General features: G+C 41.7%; 1 protein-coding gene across 2 annotated transcripts in view; it reads left to right on the top strand.

The window, feature by feature from the left end:
• Positions 1-13,271: 13,271 nt before the first annotated feature.
• The window catches only part of CFAP91 (cilia and flagella associated protein 91), a 29,746-nt gene continuing 16,139 nt past the window's right edge, over positions 13,272-26,878 (top strand). The window contains exons 1-9 of one of the 2 annotated variants that reach the window (XM_083855182.1): positions 13,272-13,338; positions 15,448-15,599; positions 18,426-18,509; positions 19,750-19,815; positions 20,709-20,893; positions 21,602-21,779; positions 22,100-22,257; positions 22,499-22,681; positions 22,832-22,974. In XM_083855182.1, the coding sequence (XP_083711308.1) occupies positions 15,472-15,599; positions 18,426-18,509; positions 19,750-19,815; positions 20,709-20,893; positions 21,602-21,779; positions 22,100-22,257; positions 22,499-22,681; positions 22,832-22,974 (1,125 nt within the window). In that variant the 5' untranslated portion in view covers positions 13,272-13,338; positions 15,448-15,471. Of the gene's footprint in view, positions 13,339-15,447; positions 15,600-15,825; positions 15,889-18,425; positions 18,510-19,749; positions 19,816-20,708; positions 20,894-21,601; positions 21,780-22,099; positions 22,258-22,498; positions 22,682-22,831; positions 22,975-26,878 lie in introns of those variants that run through there. The other variant, XM_083855183.1, reaches the window with a different exon arrangement.

The raw sequence follows: 26,878 nt of genomic DNA, 5'->3' as shown, positions 1-26,878 counted from the left end.
CACCGCCCCTTCCCGGCCCGCCGCCTGCCGGGAGCCCGCCCTCCTCCGCCGCCTCCCCGCCTCTTCCTGCCGGCGCTGCCGCTCCGTGGCGGGGCCAAAGTGACAATTTCCAGGGACACTCAGTGCTACACGGGCCAGAAGGGGAAGGAGGGAGCGGGAGAGAAAATGGCGCCGTCAGGCGAGAGCGGCGGGCATGCCCCGCAGGCGGCAAGAGCGGCCCGGGACGCCCTCGGCTCTGACAGCGCTGAAAGCTGCGGCCAGCCACCTAAACCTCCTTTCTTCCTACTCAGCCAGTGGGGAAAACAGGATCAGTTCCTTATGGGGGTGGCCACACGGATACAGCTCATCACCATCACTGGGAACATTCATGTCGCGGTCTCATGGCAGCGGCCCAGGCGGGCCGGGCCTTGGCATTGCTGCAAAAGGATGTGCCCTGATGCTTGATCTTTTATGCTTTCAAGCCTAAGCAACAAGACGGGATATTTAGTCTGTGAAACTGAGAGCAACTAACAAGCTCCAAGTCAAGCTGTGTCAAGCTGTCCATGCTTGACATGCTTCAGTGGTCTCAGACCTGGGGGAGAGTAACAAATCTTGGAAAGAAGGATGTGCATTGATACTGGACACAAAGCATGCAAAATTTACAGGCCACAAAGACATCTGGCAGAACTCCAGGATAAGGAAGAAAGTAATAAAGCCAACTTGGTCATTATGTTAAAATAGCTCCAACTGGGTTAATTCTGGTAGGGGGAGATGGTGACCAACTCTGACTCCAGAAACCCACTGACCCAAGCAGAAGACTGAGCATGGAGACTATTTAGCATGAAAAGTGAGAAAACCATTAACCAATAGAAGATAGAATGCTAATTAATTAGAGAACTGTGTCACTTGTAGCCAATGAACATGAAATCCTTTGTTTGCTAAAACGTGTAAATAGTAAAAAGGTTTGGTAGTTGGTGTGCTTGATCTGTGGAATACCACAGAGCACCCAGAATTGCACAACTCTAAAATAATCAATGGCTTTCTTGAGTGTGTCATTAATGTGTGGGTTGTTGCCCACCAGGTAATCAATCTGACTTTTGTGGACAACAGCATGGGCAATAAGGGAGAAGATACAGAGCTGCTTTTCCTTTGTAGTCTGTCCCAAACCAAGGCATCAGAAGCCACTCTTGCCTTTTACACCTCTGCCATATACAAGCCACAGCTTGTCACTTAGGCCATCATAGTCTGTCACCTCCCAGTGCTACATTTGTGTTTGCCACCAGCCCTGAGGACTCCAGCATGATACTCACATGTACTAGACTGGCAGGCACACTGCAGACCAAAGGTATACCCCACAAGGTAATGGGGGAAGGGCAGGACAGCAGTGGATGTGACACTGCTGAGACCTTGCAAAGGGAAAAGATTAATATGCCCACTGGGATGCAGCTGCTGTGCCTTTTGGTGGGGTCTTGCAAGAATCAAAAAAGAACTGGCAGTTTATATAATGTACTAAGGGGATCCGAAATTGTAGGAACACTGACAACTACAAGGAGGAGCAGAAAGTGTCATGTAACACTCACTCACTCACTCACCTAATCAGCCACCTACTGAATTATCCATGGATCTCTGCTCAGCAGCCTGTTCCCCACTGTGCCATTTCTCTGGCAAGGTTGTTCAGGTGACCTGCACTCACGCAGCCTCCAGGTTGAGCACACGTGCATTGTGAGGCCATGCAGCCAGGTGGGATGATCTGGGACATGTACAGGTTGCACTTGTTGACCAAAATATGGTTTTCCCAAATTCACGCAAACATGCTGCAAGATAAAAGCCGAGATCGAAACATCTATCAAAAGCACACATCAGTTCTCCAAAGCAGTGCCTTGTTTGTTAAACATACTAAGCATGTTTTCCTTTAAAATTAAATAGCTTTGTCTTTTCTTCCTAAAGCTTTTATCTGTTGGCCACTTTCCAAAGGCCTAGATAGAGCTGTTGATAGCAACACAAACTCTGACGGAAAGACTGTAATAAAACCTCCAAGAGGGTTTCTCAAGTTTGCAGTTGAATGGTATCTTTTATTTAGCTGTATTTATATTAAAAAGGACATTGGAAGACATTGATTTGGTCTGTAGAGACCAGGAAGACACAAAACAAAATACATTTTATATTCTGGCATAGGTTATGGAATACCAAGGGCAGGGGGAGGTTAAAATTTAATCATCTTGAGAGATGACCTCAAATGAGTCTGCACAAAGGTATGGCCTCTGAAGACTAAACATCTCTGGAAGCAGCATTCCACTCTAGCAGCCTTCCAAATAAATTAACGAGGAGCACGGCTATTTTGGCCATGCTCCCTGCAGGGTAAGAGTTTGTAACAGAATTGCCCCAGAAGAAGGAATTGTTTCTTGGTGGGATGAAAGGACGGAGGCTGGAAGGGAGGAGAAGGAAGAGAATGGGCATTAAAGCATGGTTAACACACTTTGATACTGATTGCACCAATTTGGAGTACAATGCAGAGGGGAGACCACAACCATTTCTCTTCTGACATTGATTGTTAACTCAGCAATTTCTGTTTTCTGTTTGTCCTCTGCCTGCTGACAGTGGCAGAAGAATTATGTTAAGAGAGCTATGTGTCAGATGAACAGATTTATCTGCCAGTCAAGGAGGAATAGCTAAGGGTAGGCTACTGAGATGAGACTCTGAGAAAATTGTCAGAACAAGTACCCAGGAAAAAAAGATCCAGTGAAAATCTCAGTCTCTGAAAGATATATTGAGAAAAGACCCTCCCTCAAGCTGCCATATCATTTGGCAGCCTGGTGCCACAACTGAGAGTTCAAGGACTGCAGGTGGCACTGGACATTTACAGCTCTTTACTGAGAGGACTAATGGGTGAAATAGGGAGAGACTGCCCAGCTGTCATGAGTTTCCAAATTATTCTCTCCCTACAGCCCTTTATCAGAAGTGAAGAACATACAGCAGTGGCTCATAATGTGCAAACATCACAGCAGCACTGCAGTCATTGCTGTTTCTTCTTCTGTCTTCAGTTTCACTCACTAAAAGAATGGTAGTCCAAAAAAATATGTACTTGTCTCCAATGGACAGATTTTTCAAGGAACCTCAAAAATGTATTCATATCCATTGTTACTGTTAGGTTGTGTAAGCCCTTATCAATGTCAGTTGAAAGTAACAGTCTGGGGTAGTCTGGGGTTTTCCAGATTTTTTACATTTCTGATATACATAATAGAAAGTAAATTAAGCTGTGGAAATTTTGTGTGATGAAACTGAGCTGAAGGTATTTTGATTTTTTTCCTGTAGTGCCTATTCTGGGAACCACTTTATCATCTTGAAAAAAGAAACTTGTTCAATATAGTCTAAAGAAGTATTTTTGGTTCTGACTGAGTATAAACATAAGACAGCCAATGCTCCAGCAGCCCAGTCAACCATATGCTGTGTTTTACTGTCAAAGAAGTTGTTCATGTTTTGTGTCAATGCTTAGATAATGTGAAAAGAAAGGATTTCAAAGCTCTGAGCAAGATGTCTTGCCAGGACCCTGTTGCCTCTTATATCAACTGCCCAAGAACAGGATGGAGTTTCTCTTTCTGATCAGAGTTGCAGACCTGCAACTACCAAATGCTATCACTCAGCAGTGGGACCAGAGTGAGAATGAATGCTGGGATAGAAGGACTTGTGCTCCAGTCTAGTACAATGGAAGAGACTCTAAGGTGATAATTTACACCCCCTCTAAGCTTCAAACTCCACCTTTAGGGGAAGGCAAGGGGTTCAAACATTGGGCTGATTTCAACTCAAGAAGTAGTGCACCAGTCCCTTCCCAGACTCAAGAGGCAAATCCTCATGTTTCAGGACTACAGCATGAATTCTGTACACAAGGATTCTGTACCACAAGACTGAACCATTCCCTTCCTGGGAGACCACCTTGGAAGTTAGTTTGGAGGAAGTCTCCTTGCATACAGGCAAGCAAGCCCTTAAAAACACAAGAGCAGAATTGAGATTACTTTAAAGGCTTTTGTGTCTCTTGAATGCTCAACAAAGCCAGCATTGCAAGAGATCATCTCTTGCCAGAAACACAGCCAAATCTTCGGAGCATCAGCCTGGAGGTGGAAGACAGTTGGAAAGAATGAAGTCACTTTCCAGTTTAAAACCAGAACTGCTGTCTCTAACAGCAAGGCTTGGCCTACAGCACCTCAGACATTTCATACTTAAAAGGTATTGATTAATGCCTTCCTCACATTGTTTTCTGCACATCTCTCACCAGTTTGTGCTAGGATTAGGACAATCATCATTTTCATATTATGTCCCTTCTTGTCACTGTCCATTGAAAACATATCCAAACATGTTAGTAAAGATTAGGAATTTGCCATGCATGCAACACTGCAATATCCAAATCAGTGAGTTCAGTGTGCAGTCTCTCTGGTAATAAGGCAAAAGAAGGAAGCTGGTGTTTTGTACCGTGCCACGAAATAACCTGCTTCCCCACATATGTTAGAAGCAGGATCTATGAGCCTTTAGACACAAGACATATGGCAGCTTTTCTACAATGCAGATATGCAGCAGCTGATATTCAATGTGCATTCAAAGGTTGGTCAAGCTTATTTCAGTGCTTGCTGGGGTGACTGACCAGCTGTTCCTTTTGTGGAAGGAACACCCATGAAAATCTGAGCATTTTGGAATAAATCCCATTGCAAAGACTCTTGGGAAGGACAGGTGTTTGCACTCAAGTGGCTGCATGTGTTACCAACACAACAAAAGAGCATGACAGAAGAAGACAACTGTTTTCTGATAGTCTCTACACTTCGTAACTTAGAAAATTTTAACCTGCATTTGGGAAATAGATCACTAGTCCTCCAAAAGACATGAATCTGCAAAGGTCTGTCCCTACACTGCAGTCAGATTCACTGTTTTCAGGTTAAAAAAAAAAAAATAGCCCAGATTTAAAAGCACTTAGCATGAAGCAGATACACGTTAGTCACCCATGGGGAAATTTTTCTTTTCCAATATTGCGGAGTTACCTGAGACAGTGGCCTATAAAGATCTTTCCAAAGAGGAAACCTTTTCCATTCCATTTTGCATTACTTGAGAGAAAGATGTTCAAACTTCTAAAAAAACCCTATATGAATCGTCAGAACTGACCAGAATCAGACAGCTGAGCCACTGTTAATATAAACCACTACATGCATCCATCTCCAATTAGTCACCCCACAAAAAACAAATGCTGCCTAAGGTTTGTGCTTGTATATCACAGGAAACCTCATTCAGAGCCCAAGTCCAAGAGCCTGGGTATTGAAGAAAAACACACCTCACTGTAGTTCCATAAAATCCTTCATAATACAAACTTCCAACCTTGATCAGTTCTGCTGCAAACCAGGTAGTGTTTCTACAACTCTCATGAAAGTGTTAAGCTGTCAGCCAATTGAGAACCAGCAGAAGTGTAGGTCCACTTCTTTTCCACAGCATGCATTCCATTTGTCCTCTTTCTTCCTGTGACTGTTGCAGCTATTAAAAATTCTATTTAACAATTTTGATGGCATGCCATTTTGATGCCTGTGTCAGTGGGAAACCTGGCTTGTCTGAGTCTATTCAAGTCTCTCATGATCCTATTTTATGAGAATGGGAAACTCCACTACAGAAAATGGTTTAACATTCTCAATGAGATGCAGGACCTAACTGGAAGCCTGGAAGGAATCATTAGTATTTACAAATACATGAGTCATTCCATATTTGAGATGTCACTGACTGCAGCAGCATAATTCTGTGTACTCACAATCCAACACCTCACTTCTTTTAAATATTGCATCGAGACACAGGCTGTGCAGTGCTGCAAGCTGCTTATAAAAGAGCCTGCAACATCACATACCTTCTAAATCCATTCAGAATCCCCACAGCTATTTTTCACAAAGTTACTAGATAATGTATAAAGTTCAGTCACTCTGAAGCCATTTCTTTCACATCAGTGGTCATTCTAGATTTCAACTTTGAACACCTAATTCATTTGCACTTGTTTACTTCTGCTTTTCTTCTTGCTGATTTTCTTTTCAAGGATCTTCAGAATCCGGGTTCCCACCAAAATCAATGGGACTTGACTATCAAGTGCTTAATGGTCAGATTTTAAGAAGCATTAGGACATCTCCATATGCAGGTAGAGGGATTCTCAAGAGAGCCTACTTACATTGACATCTTCCTTAACTTCAGTACAATGATATTTTTAAAAGTGACATGGGAACATATGTCATCTACATGGCAGAAAATTTCATCTAAACGCTCAGCTCAAGCCCACATCCTGACTATTTTGCCATGACTTTCAATATGCTGTGCAGTATTTTATATAAGTACTGTCTTAGGTTGGTACTTACTCTGTATATCTCTACATTTTACTCTCTGCTTCCTGTATGGCGTGGCATTAACTACTCTAGTCCTTTATTTAAAATGAGAATGGATTCTTCAAGGTCTGGTTCTCTCCTAGGGGTCCATGCATACAAAGACTTAGCATCAAAGAGAGGATGTTTCCAGATCAACAAGCTAGAGGCTGAGTTCTTATGTTCTCACAGTTGGTGTGTCAAGACAAGGATGATGTGCTCTAGATTCTGTTTGGTTCAGTCTCATGTACCACGCAAGACTGGGAAGTGATGTGGGAAGGACTGTGTGGGTGCAGGCAAAGACAGAGGGGAAAGATAGGGGAACTTTCATGACTGAAGAGAGTGCAGGCTGTGTTCTCTTACATGAGGGAAGTGATACTTCTACATCCTTCCCCAGTGCTTGAAATGGGTCTCTGTTTCATCCGATTCTAGCTTTTTTCTTCCAGTGGCCCCAGTGTCCTGTCACTACTTCCTCATCTTTTTATCTCTGGTAGGCCTGAACCCCTGGACCCCTTGACATGTGCTAGCCCTTGCCTGACCTTCATCTGTGGATTGCAATTAAAGGATGATAAGAAAATGCTGAAAGCTTTAATAGATTGTATTAAGATTATGTTGCACTAATTGTTTAGGAGTAAATAAGAGTGTAATATATGGAAGAGTTATACTGTGTCATAATAACCTAAAATTAATCTCTGCAGCACTTCTGTCCAGATATTTAATTTCTGTGAAGGGAGTGGCTAAAATAGTCATAGAAAATCAGGAGTTTCTAATGCTTGCTTCAGATCAGGCAAGCACAAAAATTCAGTGTCCTAACACACTGAAACTTGAAACCTGCAAGCTAACACAATGGTATTGGCATTTATTCCTCTGAATATTACATGAGAGGAGTGAGAACATTAGGAATTCACTAGTTCCCTAAGGAGTTCAACCCAAGATCCTTTTCCTCCTGAGTCAAGACAACATGCCTGACTACAGCCCTGCAAATCATCCAAATGTCAGCTCTGTTCTTCAGGAATCATAATTTAAGATGACTCAATCCAAGTGAAGTATTTGAGTGTCCTCCAAATGATGCCTGAATTATTGGTAAAATTTGGGTTTTGTCACAATTTGACCATAGGCTGAAAATGTCCTTAATTCTGCCTTCTTTTTAAAATGTTTTTAAGTGCTAATCAAAATCATTACAGAAGGCTTTTATCAGGTTCTGAAATGAATCCTTTAACTGTGATCACAAAGTACTGTTACTTTATTTCCTTTAAACTTTGACTTTTTAGGCTATCCTCATCTGTATATTGCTTTTATTACAGGAAATGTGCCCACAGTCATACTAAGAAAAAGAAGGCAAGAGAGAACAGGTCTCCTATAAACACTTTAATCTATTTTTTTTTTCCATTTTAGCTGTCATATGAGAAGATGCCTGTATTAGCACGACTCTCAGTAAAAACAGCACAAATTAACCACAGACTTCACCTTAGTGAAGCTCCATTTATCACAATCAGTACTCCAAGGGCATTTTTACAAAAGATGTCACAAGTTACAAGTGAGGTATTCCACAGTGGTTACCATGCCTTACTATAGCCAAAGGTCAACACAGAGACAAGGTCCCAATCCACAAAGCAGTTGATTTCACAGCATCTGTCTCCTCACATCTTTTTGAGACTTACCTCTGCTTTCTGATGGGAATAGTGACCACATCTTCCTCCTCCTTTTTGCTGGCTGGAAGGAACCCTCCCTTTGTCTGGATTAAAAACTTAGCAATGACATTGACTGCAGCGTTGTGCTGCTGCTTTCCTTCTGAATCACACACCTGGAAAAGATGTTTCTTATACACAGAGAGTAAATTGTGTGGAACGGACAGGAATCCAAGAGATTACCTTGGATGGGTCCGAATCCGTTTTACATCAGTTCACATTTGGATGCAAGAGCTGAACTGGTGGCACTCAGGTAAGAGCCTGTGATGGGCAGGACCATACATGGAGGAATTGTGACATCCTGTGGCAAAAAGGGGAAATGGCACACTAACGGTTACCAATTTTAAATAGATTACTTTGGAACTTCCGGATATCAAGGCTAGAACTTTGTTGCCTGTCGCTTAGATTTTTTTTTTTTTTTTTTTTTTTTTTTTTTTTAAATAAGTAGAAAAACTCGCCACAAAATATCACAGGCATCCAGCACCATGACAGTGCTGTCATTTGAACCCTGCTAAGAGCAGAAGATGACCACCTACCAAATGAAACTTAAAGCCAGATGGATGAGATCTTGCCAGGGGTTTCACAGATCGTCATGGATTGCAGGATAAAAGTCACATAAAAGAAACCCAGTTCCATCTCAGGCTTTGGAGGACAGAAGGAAAACAGACTAGAGACTCATCATCTGTTTAGCTCAACTTCTTTGCTTTATCCTCCCTAATCCTGCCTTTCCACACCCTTCCTCACTTTTTCAGCTCCTCACCTAGGTCTCCCATTTTCTTGTCCAAACCTCTTCAGTTCTGCTCTTCTGGCTGCTCACCCTGTCTCTCCCTTCTCCCTGTGCCACCCTGGTTCTCTGCTACCCCAGTCTCCTGCTATTTTTTTCTTTGCTCAGCCAGCCAAGTTTCTCCTTTAAAATCACGCATTCATGTCCAATCCATCTTGTCTCTGTTCAGCTACTGCTCTGCTCCCAAGTAGTGCCTAATCCCACCCTGTTAAATTTTCTACTTCCCCCATCTGATTTTACAGTTCAAACACATCAGCAAGTCATCACGGCATAACAAGTCCATCAACGGAGTTGCAGTAATTCATCTTGCAGCACATTACACCATCTTATCTCAAGGTTAATGTGAGGTAAAATTAATTTGGCTCAGCCTTTGTCACAGGCAGCTAAACTACTGCACTTTTCTGCCATTTTGCAACATGCAAAGTTAATCCAGTCAGACACTGTGCAGTAACTCTCAAGGGTGTGGACAGTTTACTCATACATCTGAGCACCTGGTGTGCCCTACAGCCAAGTGGCTATTAAAAAAAAAAAAAAATCTGGATGGACAACACCCCAGCTCACCAACAGAGTCTTGTTCTGGAAAAGTTATTAATGAAAAAAAAACCCACCAAAAAACAAACCCCAACACTTATGGCCCAGAAATCGAAGCAGAAAGCTCATCAGTCAAGCTTTTTTGGTAGGAAATAGGAATCTTTTTTGATTGCTTACAGTTTAGTTGACTGCAGCTCACTTTCACAAGAGCAACAGGATTTATCCTTGACAAACATAGATCAACCCACCAGATAAGCTTTGAGTCCCTTTTCCAAAGTACTGATCATAGACAAGATTGCTAAAGTTTAATACCTGGGATCAAATATTTCCTCAGAGCCTTGCGTATCTGGGGATCTTTTTCTTTGGAAATGTGTTGTTTATATTAAAAAACAAACAAACAAATAAACAAGATCCATTCAGACCAAACCTCACCACTTTGCCCTCACAGTGCATTCCACAGCACACAACAGTGTGCTAGGGGCCCTAGCCAGGTCTCACACAGCTTCAGATCCACAAGAATATGGAGATTTCAGGAAAAGAACACTCAATAATTCAATATAATATAATAATCAGCACAACTTTTAACACTTGTAAGGCTGTCCACTGTTTATACCTGTCATTCACAGAGATTTCTTAGAAATATAGTTAAAAATTAGCCAATATTTTACCCACCCACACACATTCTAATCAAAGCAACTTCCATGACCCTGAACCTTGAGCTTTTTCACTCAGCCACATATACCTGTCACCTCCCATGAGTGAGTAACAGTCTTTAGGCAGCTATGCAGTGACCTGAAAACTTTTATTTTTTGACAAGTTAGTTTTCAGCCACATAAGTCTCCAGAATTGGTTCCCTCCATAGTCTTTCAGGTGCCAACACTTGACAGATCAGAGGCAGTAGGCCCAGGCAGCTCATGGTGAACAAAGAAAAATGTGGCAACATCTCACATTTAGTCCAATTTAATGCAGTTAAAGTTATTAGTGGGACTGCACATTTTTGGTTGTACATGACTCCAGAGAGTACTTATCTGTTAGGCTATGCCCTGGCATTTTGTAGTACTCTCAAAAACCCATTTAGTTATTCCATTGTTCCTTCTCAACTTGTTTTCCATCTGGATCCATTCCACATAAGAAAAGAAGTAGTCCAGGCCACATATATTTAGTCATCTCTGAAAACCTTAAAGTGGAAAAATATCAGAGGGTGGAGTCAACAAAGAATAATTTTTTGGCCAAAGTACAGTTTACACACCTCATTACCCCAAGGCAGATATTCAGCATGGAAAAATTTCAGCATGGAAATCATGGAGCTTTAATGAAGTAAGATACAAGAAAGGAAAGCTGAACTTGATCATGAGAAATGCCACAGAACTCTCTTAAAAAGTGGCATCAATAATTATAAGGTATCCCATTGTAAAGCTCTTCAGTAAAATGAGGGTCTTTACAGCCTGCTGGATATCTTTAGGGCATGGATCAATTCATTGTGGGAAGTCATATCCTACAGATGTAGATGATGTCTGTCAGAAACAAAGCTGTGACAGCATTTCTCTAGTTCAGACACATCTTCAGTTGACACACTAACCTAAAAAAGTTGTTGCTTCAGGCAAGGGATGGGCCTTTAAGAAAGTAAAGCATTCAAAGTTGAATTGTCTACAAGTAAATTCACAGAGCCAAGGAATTTGGAACTACAGTCCTAAAGTTGCTTTCCTGTGATGAGGTACTGAGGGGCTGGTATTTTATGTCAGACTTGACAAGATGTGAATAACCCTTTGATATACAGTTTTATACACAAAATAACTAACATAAGAGACTTGCTTCAAGATTATAGACAGAGGGGCCATTTGCTCTGCTTTTTGTGTCCTATTCCAAGGCAGCATTGCCTGCAAATCTCCTTATGTTCACAAAAGCATTAGCCCTTTCTGGTTTTAACATTTAGCATGAAGAAGCTTCCAACTTTATTTCTTACAGAAAAGGATGGCCTCCTCCTTGAGGAAACAGCAATGTTTTGCAAAGCATGATATTTATTTGTAATGCTTTGTACAGGCCTCTCAAGATGCACTACAGATGAAAAAAAAACCCTGCAGCCTCTCTGGGCAGTACATCTCAAACCTATTTTCACAAAAAACAGAGAAGCAATTAGGTTGGAAAAGACTGAGATCGCTGAGTTCAGCCTATGAGCAAACACCACTGTGTCAAACAGAGCGCGGCACTGAGCGCCACGTCCAGGTCCAGTCTTTCCTTAAACACCTCCACCGACGGTGATGCCACTGCCTCCCTAGGCATCCATCCCAATGTCCAATTCCTCCTAATGCCCAACCTAAACCTCCTCTGGCACATCTTAGGCCTGTGTCCTCTTGTCTTGTCACTGGCTGCCTGGGAGAAGAGGCCGAGCTCCACCTGACTAGACCTTCCTTTCAGGGAATTCTAGAGAGAGATAAGGTCACTGAGCCTCCTTTTCCCCGGGCTAAACATCCCCAGGTCCCTCATATAGGACTTGGGCTCCAGACCCTTCATCAGCTCCCTTGCCCTTCTCTGGACTCGCTTTCACCACTTTACAGCTGTGCAAGTCCTAAGTGACAACAAGCAAAGCCAACAATAAGAATATCCAGCCTTGAATCCTGTCCCTAACTGTAACTACTAAACCAGACTTCCTAAGCGCGAGGATCCCGGGGAGCAGCACACGAAACAACTCCAGCAGCAGCTGCTGGAAAGCAAAAAACACAGGTCCTTCCTCTCCCGGCCCCGCTGGCGCCCTGCGCTCCCCAAAGCGCCGCCACAGCCCCGCAGGCGGCACAAGATGGAGGCGGCGGGCCAGGCCTCAGGGCTCTGCTGAAGGTGGCTCCGGAATGCCGCAGAGCGCAGCAGCACAAGCACCAGCACGCCCGGGGCAGCCGGGGAAAACCCCGAGGGGGGCGGCTGCCCCCGGCAAGAGCCACGATCAGACGCCCACAGGGCAGGGCAGGGCAAGGCCCAGCCCGCAGCAGCGCCCGGCCCGGCCGCAGGGGCGGGACAGTCCCGGCCCCGCCCGCCCGCCGTGGCCATGGGAACGGCGGCCGTGCCAGAGCCGCTCGGCGGGGACGGGCTGCCGGCCGCACCTGCGGCTGCTCCTCCGGTACCGGTACCGGGCTCTGCCCGCGACCCCACCCCGCTGCAGCCCCAGGCGGCGGCACCGGTACGGCCGAGGCCCAGCCCTTCGGCGGGCGTGGGGCCCCCCTGCCCCGGGGCCTCCCCTTCCCCAGGGCCCGCCCTTCCCAGGCTTGCCCCTTCCCCTAGACCCTCTTTGCTCCAGGGCCCGCCCTCCCCCAGGGCCCGCCCTTCCCCAGGCTCTCCCCTTCCCCAGGACCCCCTTTGCCCCAGGCTCTCCCCTTCCCCAGGGCCGTCCCTTCCCCAGGACCCCCTTTGCCCCAGGGCCCCGGGCCTGTTGCCGGGCTCGGCACAAGGTGAATGCCGCCCGAGCAGCGGACAAGCAGTAGGGCTGGCGGCTCCAATGAAGCTGGGACCATGAAACATTTACTGGAGCAAAGCCAGCTCTGTGTCCTCAAGGGAAGCATCATGTACAGGATGGTATTTCCACTGTACAGGATGGTATTTCCACTGACTACCATTGCACTGTGCCTTCCTTTTAGTGTTTCATGTCATCGCGTTTTCTGTTTAAGTTGACGGTGCCTCCAAAAAAAGAAGATTTTTCTACTAGATTTTTCACCTGTATCTTTCACAGAACAGTAGGATTTCAGCTCTGAGGCTTATTTGCATGACGGTGACATCTGTTTGGTACAGAGACATATATTTCTGTTCTTTCTTCCTAGTTTGTTTTATACTCTCTTATAGACAGACTTTTAAAGAGGGAAGTGGAGCCTGATGATTCGTGCTCATTCCTCAAATATGTAACTAGTTCCATTTGTTCACTTGTCTTTCAGACCCTCTGTACACACTGCGAAGTGAGAAGGACCCTCCAAAGTCAAGTTTCCATGCTCAGCTTGGTGATAGAGTGGTAGGTGTTGGCCAAAGACAGATCACATACTCACCTTGTCTTTTTCTGCATATGCATGGATAGAGACTCTGTCTCAGTCCTAAGCTGGTCCCTTAAAACAGCAAAATACAAAGCAGAGAAAGAAGTTTTATCCAAAACAAGACAACACAGGGAGTAGCCATGATTGCTGGCCTATAGTGACTCTGTAACAGCAGCCTAAGAAGTACCCAGCTTCATGTTCTGAGTAATTTCCTAAACTGTGTGTCAGTATTTTTAATAGACTATCTTCAAATGCTGTAACCATATATAACAAATGCTTAACTATAGCTTGAATATGTTACTTCGGTCTAATAAAGTAAGTGGGCAGCTGCTGGGCTGTTGTTCAAGCAGAGCTGTCATTTCCCACAGTTCCTTACTTACCTTGGGATATGCTACGGATCAATGTAGCCTACTTAGACTAAAATGAAATATCTAGTGACATCTAAGTGGCCAATAAAGACTGCAAATCCATGCTGATTCTTTATACAGAATTAGCAGAGTTGAACTTCCTAGCTAATCCTTAGCTAGTTAGCCCATGCTTGGCTTCCTACTGCGTTTGCTCCCCTGCTGTCAGTATTCCCCTTAGCTAGTTTAAAACCAGGTGGGGCATGTCTGTGGGGTGCAGTCACACCTTCAGACAGCAGTGATTGATAGCTGCACAGGATGCATACAGGTAGAATGCCAGAGGAAAACAGACTTGGAGCAACTGTGGAATGAATTGGATTTTAAACAGAGTCCTCCTGAAGGTGTGTGTGACTGAGGCTGCAAGGCAGATACTCTGAACTTAGACTTCATTGCTGGACAGCAAGGAGAAAAGCCCTGAGCAGCTTTCCAATAGCGGAGTCAAAGGAGCATTTTATTTTTTTTTAAAGAGTGTTGCTGGATATCTCTTACTCCGTTATCTCAGACTATTTCTTATATCTACATGAAAATAAAAAAAATATTTATCTGTCTCTCTCTAGAGAAACATGCACACAGAGCTGGGAACATTGCCTGTCATCAGAGAGACCCTTGCAACAATATGATTGTGGTAACAGTTCAGGCCAGATGAAGTAAACAAATATCCTGTCACTAAAGTTGTCATGTCACAGGTGTAATGGTCAGATGGGTGTGGTGGCAGACTCTTGCATAAAACGTTTTAGAATCAATCAGCAAGTGCATAATGTGCAATTGGAAACCCTACATCCTTGAATCCTTAATCTGTAGCTTCACAAATTGGGATGGACAGAGGTTGTAATACTATTAGTTCATAGGGTATTCCAAACTCTCAAAAGTTGAACTCCTTTTGAAGAGAAATGGAACAAAAATGCAATTTCACGCACAGCAAGCAGCTATTCATGGTAGGGTGCCTAGATCTTCATCAACTGACACTGTCTTACATTCTGGTGAGTACTTGAAATGTCACCTGTATGCATTTGAGTTAGCACCTGCTGAAATCAAAGGGGCAATTCACAACTCAGTTCTGATTTCAGTCTTCACAGAAGCTCAAGCCAATAGAGCTACATCACATATGATTGCAAAGATTTATTGGCAACCATAAATTTGGCAATTTAAGGCATATCTACCCAGGGAAATTAGTCCTTAAAAGGAAGTGTGTAGATGTTTAATGTGATCATTTTTGTGTGCTAGCTCCCTTTGAGTTATTTTTAACAAATGCTAAAATTGTTCCAGTATAAAATAATGTAACTTTACCCTGCCAGTGGAATATGTTACTTAATTTCTAGAGCACTAGAAATAGGAGGGAGTTACATGGGGTAATGTGCTAGAAGTTCACATTGCTGCACATTCACAGTTACTGCACACTAACTTCTTTATGTAACAAACCGTTAGACCTTTTGGTTTTCAGTATAAGTTTAGCACTGGAAAACAGCCAGAAGACAAATCTGTGCATCTGCTGCTAGTCTGGTATGCTCCACATCTTGAGAAGAACCATCTAACTAGCTGACATCATTAGCATACGTATGCCGCCTTCTTTCCCCATCCCAAATGTGCAGTCCTGTAAATCGCAGCAGGCTGGAATTCTGATCTCTTTAGTGCTGTTTGAAGTGGCTAAATTACAGCCTCTCTTCTTTGTGTCCACACAAATGCTAGGTGAAGGCATCGAAATTCTGAAGCATGGCTACTGGACTGATTCATTTCCCAGGCTGCAATTTGTGCATCAAGGGCAAAAATCCCATGCCTGCATATATTGCTCGAAGATGGAGGGCTCAGAAGCGCCTGGAGGCTCTTCAGCAGCTTGCTGTGTAAGTGTTCCATGGTTGGATAATTTAAAATGAACATACAAACAAAACCAACAAAAAGCCATGCACGCTGAAGTGGAGATGACTGCAATTTGCTCCTACTTATATTTCCCTTGAAATTAAGAGATTGCAGCTGTTGTGGAGTATGGTTACCCATCTGTTTCTTACAGGGTGGATGTTGCACATTCCTTCATCCCTGTGCTATCTGCTTTGCAGTGGTTGCCATGAAAAAGAAGTGTTATTTCAATCTCTTACAGATCAGATGAGTTATGAAGACTTCAGTGACTCATAGGTATTACTTCAGTGGGAGCTCTTTGATTTTAGTCCCATGCAATTGCAGCTGGTTAGGTTGCTTTTGCTGCTCCTTCCAGGGTCCTTGGGGCCTGAAGCAGGGCACCACATTTTTGGTGCAGGGGGTTTTTAGTTGAGCTTTCTCCTGGTGCCACAATTTGGGTTCTGGTTCAGATGATATTAAAAAAAGAAGTTTATATGTTTTGCCATACCACTGGATTTTTTAGAGTCCTCTTGTAGCTGTCTTCAAGACTGCAGACATCACCCTGGTGAGGTTTTTGTTTTCAAAGGTTCTTTCTGCTTTAAGCAACTCACTTTAGACCATGGGCTTTTCAGATGGGGCTTGCTCTGGAGTTGCTGGTAACTGAGTTTTACCACATGCCAGACAATAATCAAAGATGCTCAAGAGTGATACAGTGGATTTCACACCTGGTTTTGTTCAGTTTCAAAGGCATATTCTTCTTATTTCCATAATTTAAAAAAAAAAATTTGGAGTATTTTTTTCTTAATACTATTTTCAGTGTTTCAAGCTGTCCCCAGCACATGAATACCTCAGTGGCTTGTTACGTGTTGCCTGCAATTCTGTAACAACTTGACACCTGCAGTCCTTTAAAGTCGATTTACAATTCAACAACATGTATTTGCAAAATGTCTTGCAATTAACAAAAAATGAAAAATACATCCCCTCTGTTTCAACCTGCACTGATTGACAGTGCTGCTGATATGGAAGACAGAATATTTCCCAGCTGTCTTCTCAGTAGTTGCATTGCCTCTGCAAGGTTACTGGGAATAAATGCTCATTTATTTCAGCAAAGTCAGCAAATATAAGTCAAGGACATGCAAGAGGCAGGATCTGTGGAATAAAAAGGGCTATTTCCCTGGGTTCCCATTGTGCCTATAACTGTACCATAATAGGATGAACAGTTTATGCTAATAAAGTTAGATCATAAGAATAAGTACCCACCTGTGCTGAATGAAACACAAATCCATCTGGATGGAGCAACAGTCTGATATGGAAAGAGTCAGCTAGTGGAACTAGCCATCAGCTCAATTAACTCATTTGAATTACAAAAACAACTTCACAATAATAGGTTGATTAGTGCTGAGCAAGTGTATCGGGTTACGACATTGCATCTCAAAGTATTCCCTTCTCTTTTCTTCTGTGATGTGGCTGAAAGCCTTGGGAAGAGATGACTTTAAACTTACCTTGGCAGTAAATTGTGTGTCACGGGAGGTTAATGAAGCATCTCACTCTAAGCTTTCCTGTGGCAGGTAAAGGCATACTGTGCCTCCCCAGATTCCACAGCACAGTTTGCAGGAATTAGATGAGGGCTTGGAAGACGACTGATCTCAGCACGTAATCCTCTGTTTTGATCGCAGCTGTTGAGCAATGTTATGTATTGTTAATTGTATCTCTGTAAATGTACCTTTGTAATTAAAATTAGGCATCAGCAACCAACCCCAGCACCTGAAGGCCATACCTCTTGAGGTCAGAATTTGTACAAGTTGCCAAAAATGGTCCTATAGAAAACCTGGCCTTCAGGACTTGCCATATACATAGCTCAAAGAAATAAAATAATCATAGAATGGCCTGGGGTGGAAGGGACTTTAAAGATCGTGTGGTTGCAATCCTCTTGCCATGGGCAGGGACATCTTCCGCTCAGAGCCCCATCCAACTTGGTCTCAAACACTTCCAGGGCTGAGGCATCCAAAACTTCTCTAGGAAGAACTCCTATTTTTTGTCTTTAACAACTGTGCAGGTTGAGAAGTATAAGTAGTTGTGAAATCAAATAGCAATCCTGATGAATAGCTTTCAAATTTCTCAGTTCTACCCATTATCTCACGGACTGCCTTAATGAGGTTTTCCACGTGATCTTCCAAAGCCTTAAAGAAAACTCCTCAAGATGTTATAGTGAAAACAGTCTGCCTAATTTAAATTTAAAATGGGGAAAAAATGAAGTGTCCTTGCAAAAGATATGGTTGTTCCAGCATAGATTTTGAAGCATTCCCACGATTGTCCTAATTTTTCTCCTTTACTGGAGAACTCAAATTGAAATTGCTGATTCTAAATTTTTAAACATTTGCTCAAAATATCTTTACCTGCTTTTCAAAGGTAAAGATATATCCTTTGCTCATTCTACATCTTTGCACATACTTGGAAAGTGTTTCACTCTTAAGATAATAAGCTTGCTCTCCCAACTTCGAATAAAAGTAGTTTCCTTTACAAAGTCAATCATGTACAATTGGTTAATCTTTTTCATAACAAGCTAAGAAAGTTTTAATAAAGGCAGCAAAAACCATTTCTTGACCACACATAGTGGGAAAGACACATAAAGTGTCAAACTATTTTGTTACATAGGTAAATATGAAAAAAAAACAAGATAAAATTGCTTGTACAAGTGCTAGGCTTGGGGGGAATTTGTAGTGTGCATGTTGGATAGTGCAGCCAGAGGGGAGAGAGAGAAAAAAAAGGCATAAGGAAAAAGATAACTGCTCTGAACGTACTTCCTAAATGATATCCTGTATTTTGGCTTTCAGAGGTCAGCCTTCTCCTCAGATACCTCGGATTGTGTATGAAGATCCTGAAGTTGATGGAAGGAATCGCTACAAATATTTTGGAAAGTAAGGAATGAACTGATGTGAGATAGGGTTCAGCTTGTTTCTCTGCAGTTTAAACAGCACCTAAGTAAAGGCCAGAGCATTATTTTTTCTGTATTCTCTCAGTTCTTTGATCACTGATATGGAAAATTTTAATAGTAATCAGATCTTAAAACACAAGGTCTTTTTAAATTCACGCCATGACAGAATTTTCAGTTATGAGTTACCATATAAGCAAATATATCAGACATTCTTAATAAGAAAGCTTTGGGCTGTAGATCATCCTGTACAAAGGAAGAAGATATTTACAAAGCCAGTGTGGTTCTCCAGACCCCTAGAAAGATGTTTTCTTAAGAAGGAACCTTTTAACTTCTAGTTTCTGCCAGGAGCAGAAAGGGAGCAAAGGGAAGCCTTGATTAACTTTTCATCCATGTCCCCTACTGCAGGACTGCTCTGCTCCTTCCAGAAAGACTGCAGGTCAGCAATGGACTCAAGATCTGAACCAACAGCTACCATATAAACATCCTTGACTTAGTCGCATACACTTTGAATTGCATTCACTATTTTACTCAGCAGCCACTATGTCCACTTTAAATATAAAAAAAAAAAAAAAAAGCCAAGTTTAATAAGTTGAAGTCTATTATGGCTCACTTGTCAACAGTTTTAAAAGAACAAAGATGTTGTTATCTTCTGCACTATGAAATTAAGCTTCAAAGTCTCCCAAGAACTGCAGTATGCAGACTATAAGAATGCCTAGGAAAGAATTATTAATATGAAGTTGACCCCATATAGCTTTCAAGATACCTCATAAAATATTGCAAAAAAGAAAAAAATAAAATTAGGTAAGTCCAAACCAGCTTATCAGCTGATTGTAGGAATGAATTTCAGGATTTCAAGCAGTTATTAAAAAAACCCACAACTCTTTCAAAAAAGTGAAAGTGAAGAGAAAAAATTAGGCTAATTAGTGAAACACAAAAGTTGGGAAACACACTCAAAACTATCTTTAATAATTGTTTTGTAACTCCACTTTCTGCTTTCACTTAAGAATAACACTCAGTCCTACTGGTGAAACTTCCTCTGTTCCTCTTAGCTATGAAAGAGTTCTTTACTATTTAGGCCACAATTCTTAAACATGCAACTAACAGAACCACAATTGTGGAAAATCAGTATTAACTCCATTGAATTTAGTGGACTGCAGTTTTTGTGAACCATAATGATCTTTTAGGCTCATCCTTGTCGTCTTACTTTCGTTCTCTCTTTTCAGACCTCTCAGCTCTTCTAAACTGCCTCCAGCAGGTGTCCCAGAAGATGTTGCTCATACAAAGACAGAGTAAGTAGTGACTTGTGGAGAATTACTGTTGTGTTGGGTAACATCTCACCAGAAAAAGATCAGGAAACTATTTACCTGGTGACCACTCTTTTTCATAATGTACTGACAGGAAGAGCTTGTTAAGAGGTAAGGTGCTGTTCTCATCATTGAGAGTTCTAGAGGAAACAGGTGATGGACTGTTTCAGAATTTGCTTGCTGTATATAAGTAGTGCTTTGTGAATAAAGGACGTGCCTTTAGTGTGTTAAGACTGTGAGGCTTGAGGTAGAAAGCTCAGTGTCTCTGGATTCTAGAGATGATACAATTGCAAAGAAGATTCTTTAGTAGAGCAATATTCTGATACTTTGTTACAATCACTGTGATAGTGCAATGCTGCTCAGAGATGTAGAGCATCCATGATGCAGTCTACTGTGGTTTTCAGCAAGGATCAAGTTCAGTTCCTAGTAGAGTCAGTGGAAATTGCACATGCTTATATCAGAATTATTTATTTATTTATTTATCTATTTATTTATTTATTTATTTATTTTATTCTGGAATTGTTGGAAAGAGAAACATGTAAACTAAATTGAAGCAGTCCTACCTCATGTAACTTCAACGATTTTGTGTCTGTTAAAGGCAATGCTTTAGAATGGATACGTAGGGAAGATTTGTATGTAATAATCATGCGAGCTGAAACAAGAAGATTTCTGGATTATTTATTCAAGGAGGGTGTTTCAGACTCAGTGAAGCCTCAGTCTGCTTTTACTAAAGACAATGGAGTTAACATCAATGGGAGTATTGTTAAGATAAACTGAAACCATTTAAGACTCCTACCTTTGACTGACGTGTTTCTGGTTTGTTTGGAGGTTTTTTTCATGGATGTGATCAGTTTTCTTCCATTTGCACCTCTTTTTAGGACAGAGCCACACATCCAGCCAGGACATGCAGAAGACAGCTGGGTCTTTGGCCTCATGTTCCGAACTCTGGAGATACAGACAGATTACAGGGATGGTGAAGCACAGACAGATCCCTATTCCCCTCAATATATAGTTCGCAGTGGCTCAGTCCCTGAAATTCTGGCACTTGCTACACTCACTTGGGGTGAGTTGCAAAATAAGGATGAATTGTAATAATCATGTTTCCTCTTTAGCAGGAAGTTCTTTTCTTTTCAATGTCAAGTTTCAAGTCTATTGCCAGCTTTGGCAGCCCTTTTTTGTGTGCATTTGGGGCAATTATTTTATCTGTTTCTAAAATAAGTATGATGTTTCCTTACTTAATGGTGCTGTTCTGGGGCATTTCGTGAAGAGTTTTGAAGACCATTCAATATAAAAAAAGTCATGTTTCACAAATGTGAACTAGGAGCAGTTTTTCCATTTACCCACTGTTCTTCAGCTGCTCTGAGTTGAATACTGTTTAAAAAAAACAGTGTGAAGACTGTTGCCCCGGAATATACCTGTGATCCTCATCTCCCAGTGTCTCACCTGTAACAATGATGGACACTGCACATGCCAAAGAAAGTGCTCATTCTCAGAAAGTATCTTCCTAGAAAAGCTTTTCTCCCTTTGCAGCCTGCAGTAGAAGAATGAAGTGCCAGTGTTAATGTGCACTGAGCTGTAGCACCTGCAGATCCTACATGCCTCACACTGTAGAATCTCACTGGCTGTAAAGTATTTCCTTCTGGCTTTCGACAGTTCTGCGTGTGTTTAACACATGGGCCTGTGCCCATCCAGCCCTCTCATACTTTTGGGTGGTGACTATTCATAGGATTTGCCAATCTCCCAAAGAGCTAATGCTTCTTGTCCCTGTAAGGTCGGGGACTGCCAGCAGGACAAGCCGAGATGGAGATCATTGACCGCATCCGGGAAAAGCGCGCTTGGGAAGCAGCTCTGCCGCCCATGGACAGTCCCGCAAACACTGCAAAGAGGTTGAAGATGATGGAGGCTATGGAAAGAAAGGAGTGGGCCTATAGAGAAGAGGAAATAGATAAGTAGGAGTTCATTTATACTCTTTTATTTCTTTTAATTATTGGCTGAATACAGGAGGAGCAAGAAGGTTTAGGGGATTGGCTCAAGGGTACAACAAGCCTTCTATTTCTGTGAAAATACCCTGATTTTGGGATGTTTTTCTTAAATTTAATCTACCACAATACATTTTATCAGTGCTTAACTGCTATTTTAAAATGAAAGATTGAATATGAGATATGCAATATGAGCTATTTGTAAAGGTATGTAGGATTTGATGGTGACAGCATTGCACAGAACACTGCAGAGAACGCTCAATACTGCCTGACCTTTTCTGTCCTTGCAGGTTGCAGAAGGTTCGAGTGGAAGTCTTTAAGGCGCTGCAGCAGAGGCGAGAGGAGAATCGGAAGAAGCTGAATGCCGTGCGCTTGAAAAACCAGTGGCAAAATTATCAGAAGGCTAAACAAGAGAAAATGAGAAAGATTCAGCATGACTGTGCATTGAGTAAGTCTGAAAGACAGAAGGGAGGGGTATGAGACAGTTTTCAGACAAGCCATTTCTATTTTCACAAGGTTACCATCTATTCAAAAGAAAATAAGTTGCATCCACAATATTGGTGTGCACGGCCAGCCTTTGGTCTGTCATGTTTTTATTTTATCTAGCTAAAGCTCTTGTGAATGTACAAACATAGAGCTTTTATAGAACTGTTTGTGTGAACCATCTCACATTTGGATTTCCTTTTCAGTGCTCAGGAAACTGATAGCTAAAAGGAAGAATTGTATGGGAAAGCTGGAGAGACGAGATATTATCAAAGAGTATAATGACTTTTCATCACAAGCATACGCCCCTTTGTCTCGATTTGGTTTTTTCCCAGACGACAATTCTGACTACTATGTGGTAAAAAACTTCTATCTTAACACCTTTGCAGGTAAGGCATTTTGGAAGACTTAGCTGTGGGAGATACTTACTTGAGATACTAACAAATTCAAGTTTCTCCCCCCATTGCTGCATTACTTAATCACTGTTTGTATTAAAATCCTTGTACATATTATAATCTTTCTTCATATTATAATCTTAGGATTGTGTGAACTGGAAGAATCTCTCCAGCATTCTGTCTCACAGATCAAGAATAAAATTTCAAAACCTACATGCACTATCAGTGAGAGTGGCTATATTAGAAAGTCAGGAAGACTAGAGGCAGTCCTAGCACAAGTTCACCAGGTATGAAGCTGCATCCAGCAGCATGTCAGTTCCTCTTAGTTTTGAACTGCTCATATATGCAAATTGGGAAGATGTGTAAGCTTCTTCACAATTTTCTGTGCTGAATTCTTGTTCTGTAAAACAGCTTCTAGGACAGAATGGATCAAACATGCAGACTGTTGTAGCCTTGACCAGTACTGCTCTGATACTCAGCCCATCAGTGCTCTCACACTCCTGGTTCTGCTCCAATCCTATAGAAAACAAGCACAAACAAATCTGTCTTCATACAAACCAGGTATTTGGATTGGAACATATTATGTCAATTTGAAATTCTCACCCTTTTCTCATTCTCATTGCTCCCTTTTATAATACACTACTGGCTACACTGTCAAGCTTCCAATAATTAAAGAAAGCAAATCTGGATTTATATTCTAAAAATTTTGTGTAGTATTTAAAAAGTACATTTTAAGTATGTGTTGGAAAAACATCTGCAGCAAAGCATGATTAAAATGACCCCACTCATAAAATCAGGTCACCATGGTGGATCCATGTCACTGTTGTTCCCTAAGAATGGCATCCGATTTGCAAACATGCTAATAGCATTTTGCATATCTTAATTTATCACAACTGTTCATGCAGATGAGGTGTCTGTGTATGCAATTAACCACCAAGGAAAGAAGTGCCTCATTTGCATCTGCAATCACAATATTTGTAAATTATATGTACTTTTAAGTACACTTCTTGTGATGCCGTTGAGGGTTACCTTCATGTAAAATCAGGAATTCTTGGCTGGCTGCTGTATCTTTGGAAAATAGTGACTCTAATTTGTAAAGCTTGGCAAGTTTTGCTTACATCCTTATATGTATATATATATATTATATATTATATATATTTATATATATATATGTATATATGTATGTATAGCTCTTTTGGTTTAGTGTACTGTAATACTAATTTCAAAGCAGACAGTAACCTGTTATTGCTGAATTTTAAATTGAAATCTTGCTATGAAAAATCAATCATAATATCTCAAATTTAAATTCTGCTGGATCTTGTAAAGATTAAATATTGCATCTCATTATTGTCCAGAAAGAAAAAATTTCAAAGAAAATCTTGAGTGCTCATTGTCAGCAGAATGTTAGTCCAAGATTTTGGAGCTGAATTCCAGTTACAGCAATTGTATTCTGTTTGTTTAAAATACTCCTCATGGTTTGAAAGATAGTGGTGAAGTGTCCAAACTGTGGCCACAAAGAAGTGAGAGCAGCTGAATGCTGGCTGCTCAACACAGTAATGTCTCTTCAAAGAAAAACTGGTGGACAGAGGAAGATGGAATGCAGAACAAATGCAGACATTTTCTGCACATTTTCTTTCTTAAATCAGTGTAGATCACTTGGTCTGCATTGATTTATAGCAACTGGGAGGCTAACATAAGTAATACTCATTTTCCTACCACAAAAATGCCAAATGTATATTCTTTTAAAATCACAAACCATTTCCTTTGCAGGCAAAAGTGATAAAATAAATCCATTGTGCAAAATTTAACTGCTGCTTTTAGATATACAGAAACAGACACCAGACTGGTTGGTCCAGACAAGCAGAAAGTACTGACACTGTGAAACACCCACACTGCCTCAGCCACTGTTAGATTTAAGGAAACTTTCTGTTCAGAGAATCAAGAAATGACTGCCCTAATTAGAGCTTGAGCTCTGTGGTGCTGTTCTTGGTCACTTCTCCCATCAGAGGCTTTTGCTTCTGAAGTTTGATGGCTATAGCATGTTCTGCCTTAGCAGAGCCTTGCTGACAGGTCCACCTCAAATGCTGCTGGAGCTGTCAAAAACAGAGCAGTAAAGCATGCAGAGTACTTGCATTAATAGAATTTAGGAGAATTCTCCCTGAGAGGAGCTCTCTGACCACTTGGAATAAGCAGTCCCAATTGTGCCAACAAACCTCCCATCACACACAGTAGAAAAGAAGTTTAAAGCAGGTAATTAGGGATCATCTAACAAGGGTATTGTGTTGCTTTGCCTCATTTCTATAGCTGAGTAGCCAGATCAGTCTTCTATTCTAAAGCTTTATTTTAGTGCTATCCTAGCACACTTAATCTATAAATTCTCTCCCTTAATCCTAGAAATAAAGTGGAATCCTAGAAAATTCAGAAAGTACATGGAGAGCTAGCTCTATAATGAGGTTTTTTGGGTTTTTTTCCTGGATTATCTGGAAGCAAATGACAAATAGAGGAGGAATGCTAGATATTGGCCTCAGAAGTAATTAGTTTTAATAAAGGAAGTTTCCAATGCTTGCTTCTCTGGCCAAACATGAGGGAAGATGGATGAGTTCTCCTCATTATATTCCTTTTTGTTTGCCTTATTGAGGGTATTCCTAAGCTTAAAGCTTTTTAGAAGGGATAAGCAATAATCCAAGTAACTACAAAAAGAATCTGTGTCCTCCTAAGAATGAGAGCTGCTTTTTTCAGACATGAAACTAAGCCAAAAAGAAGTGATTTTAGAAGCAGACTTTTTTTAGGACCATTCTGAAACCTTTTGCAGAGGTATTATGTACACTCAGTAGTGTAGAGTAGAGTACACTCTTTGAATAATTCTCTAAAATAAGAGAACATGGCAGAAACATGAGTGACCCAAAATTTACAGTAAAAACAAAACTCTTTATCTTATGCCAGATCAGTAAAAGGACAGTGAAAGATAGTTCCTAGCCAGCACAGATAACAGTGCTTTAAGGAATGCAAGTGAGCCATTATATAGCCACCCTAGTATGAAAATCCAAGGCATAAACGGCATAACATGCCAATACAGATAATTACTGCAGGGAATAAATGCAACTAGGTAAGTGAATACATCCAGGGGGAGGTAGTAGAAGACATCCCAGTGCATAACAATGCATGACTTTAGGGAGACCCTCTATGCTCTGGTGAAGTGTCAGGTGGTTTCAAAGTGTTGGATCAAGGTGAAGTAAGAACCAGAAACTTCTCACCTCAGCATTAAGTGCAATTCTCACCATGTCTGCTTTCCTTTATCTGGTTGCTGGAAAGAGGTAGAGAAGTAGAGGGGCCAAGAATGTCTCTGGAGAAAATTTCTGCCAACTTCAAAGCATAGGAAAAGCTGTTTAAGTAGTTATTTCTTCAAGAACAGATCTCCACACAGTGTTAGCTGGCTCATGCTCAGACAGGCTCTGAGAGCTTTTATGTCAGTCTTGATCAGCCAAGATGCAGCAGCCGTGCTGCACTGCTGAGCAGGTTGGCAGCCTGTCCTCAATGATCCTACCTGAAAGGAGGCTGTAGCCAGGTGGAGGTTGTCCTCTTCTCCCAGGCAACTAGTGACAGGACAAGAGGGCACAGTTTTAAACTGTACCAGGGGAGGTTGAGATTGGAATTAGGGGGAATTTCTTCAGAGATTAGACTTTGGAATGGGTTGCTCAGGGAGCTGGTGGAGTCATGATCCCTGGAGGTGTTTAGAGAAAGACTGGACATGAAAAAGACTCTGTGCCGTGGTCTGGTTGCCAAGGTGGTGTTCAGTCATAGGTTGGACTCGATGATTTCAGAGATCTTTTCCAACCTTACTGATTCTGTGATCCTGTAATCCCACAAGTATCATTTGTGAGCAAAAAGGAAGAAGGAGAACCATGACTGTATACTTTGTGCTGTACACAAAAATAAATACACCTAGGATCTTGTGGAATGGAGAAGATCACAGAGATGATCAGGGAGGAATCTAAAGAATGGATTAAATTATTTCTTTGAATGGAGAGTTGCTTCTTAAGCCATTATCCTGTCAAGAGTTTTGCTTCTCTCAGAAGGTGGCTGAGAAGCCAAGGTGTGTGGTGAAAAACATGAGTGTCATTTGCTGTTCACTGCATTTGCCAGGAGGATGGAAAAAAGATAACTTATGTTCTTTCACTGTCCAATCCAATC

The sequence above is a fragment of the Zosterops lateralis genome (assembly GCF_965231275.1).
Source record: "Zosterops lateralis genome assembly, chromosome: 2".
Lineage (NCBI taxonomy): Eukaryota > Metazoa > Chordata > Aves > Passeriformes > Zosteropidae > Zosterops > Zosterops lateralis.
Note: the sequence above shows the minus strand (reverse complement) of the source record. Positions and strands in the feature narration are given on the sequence as shown.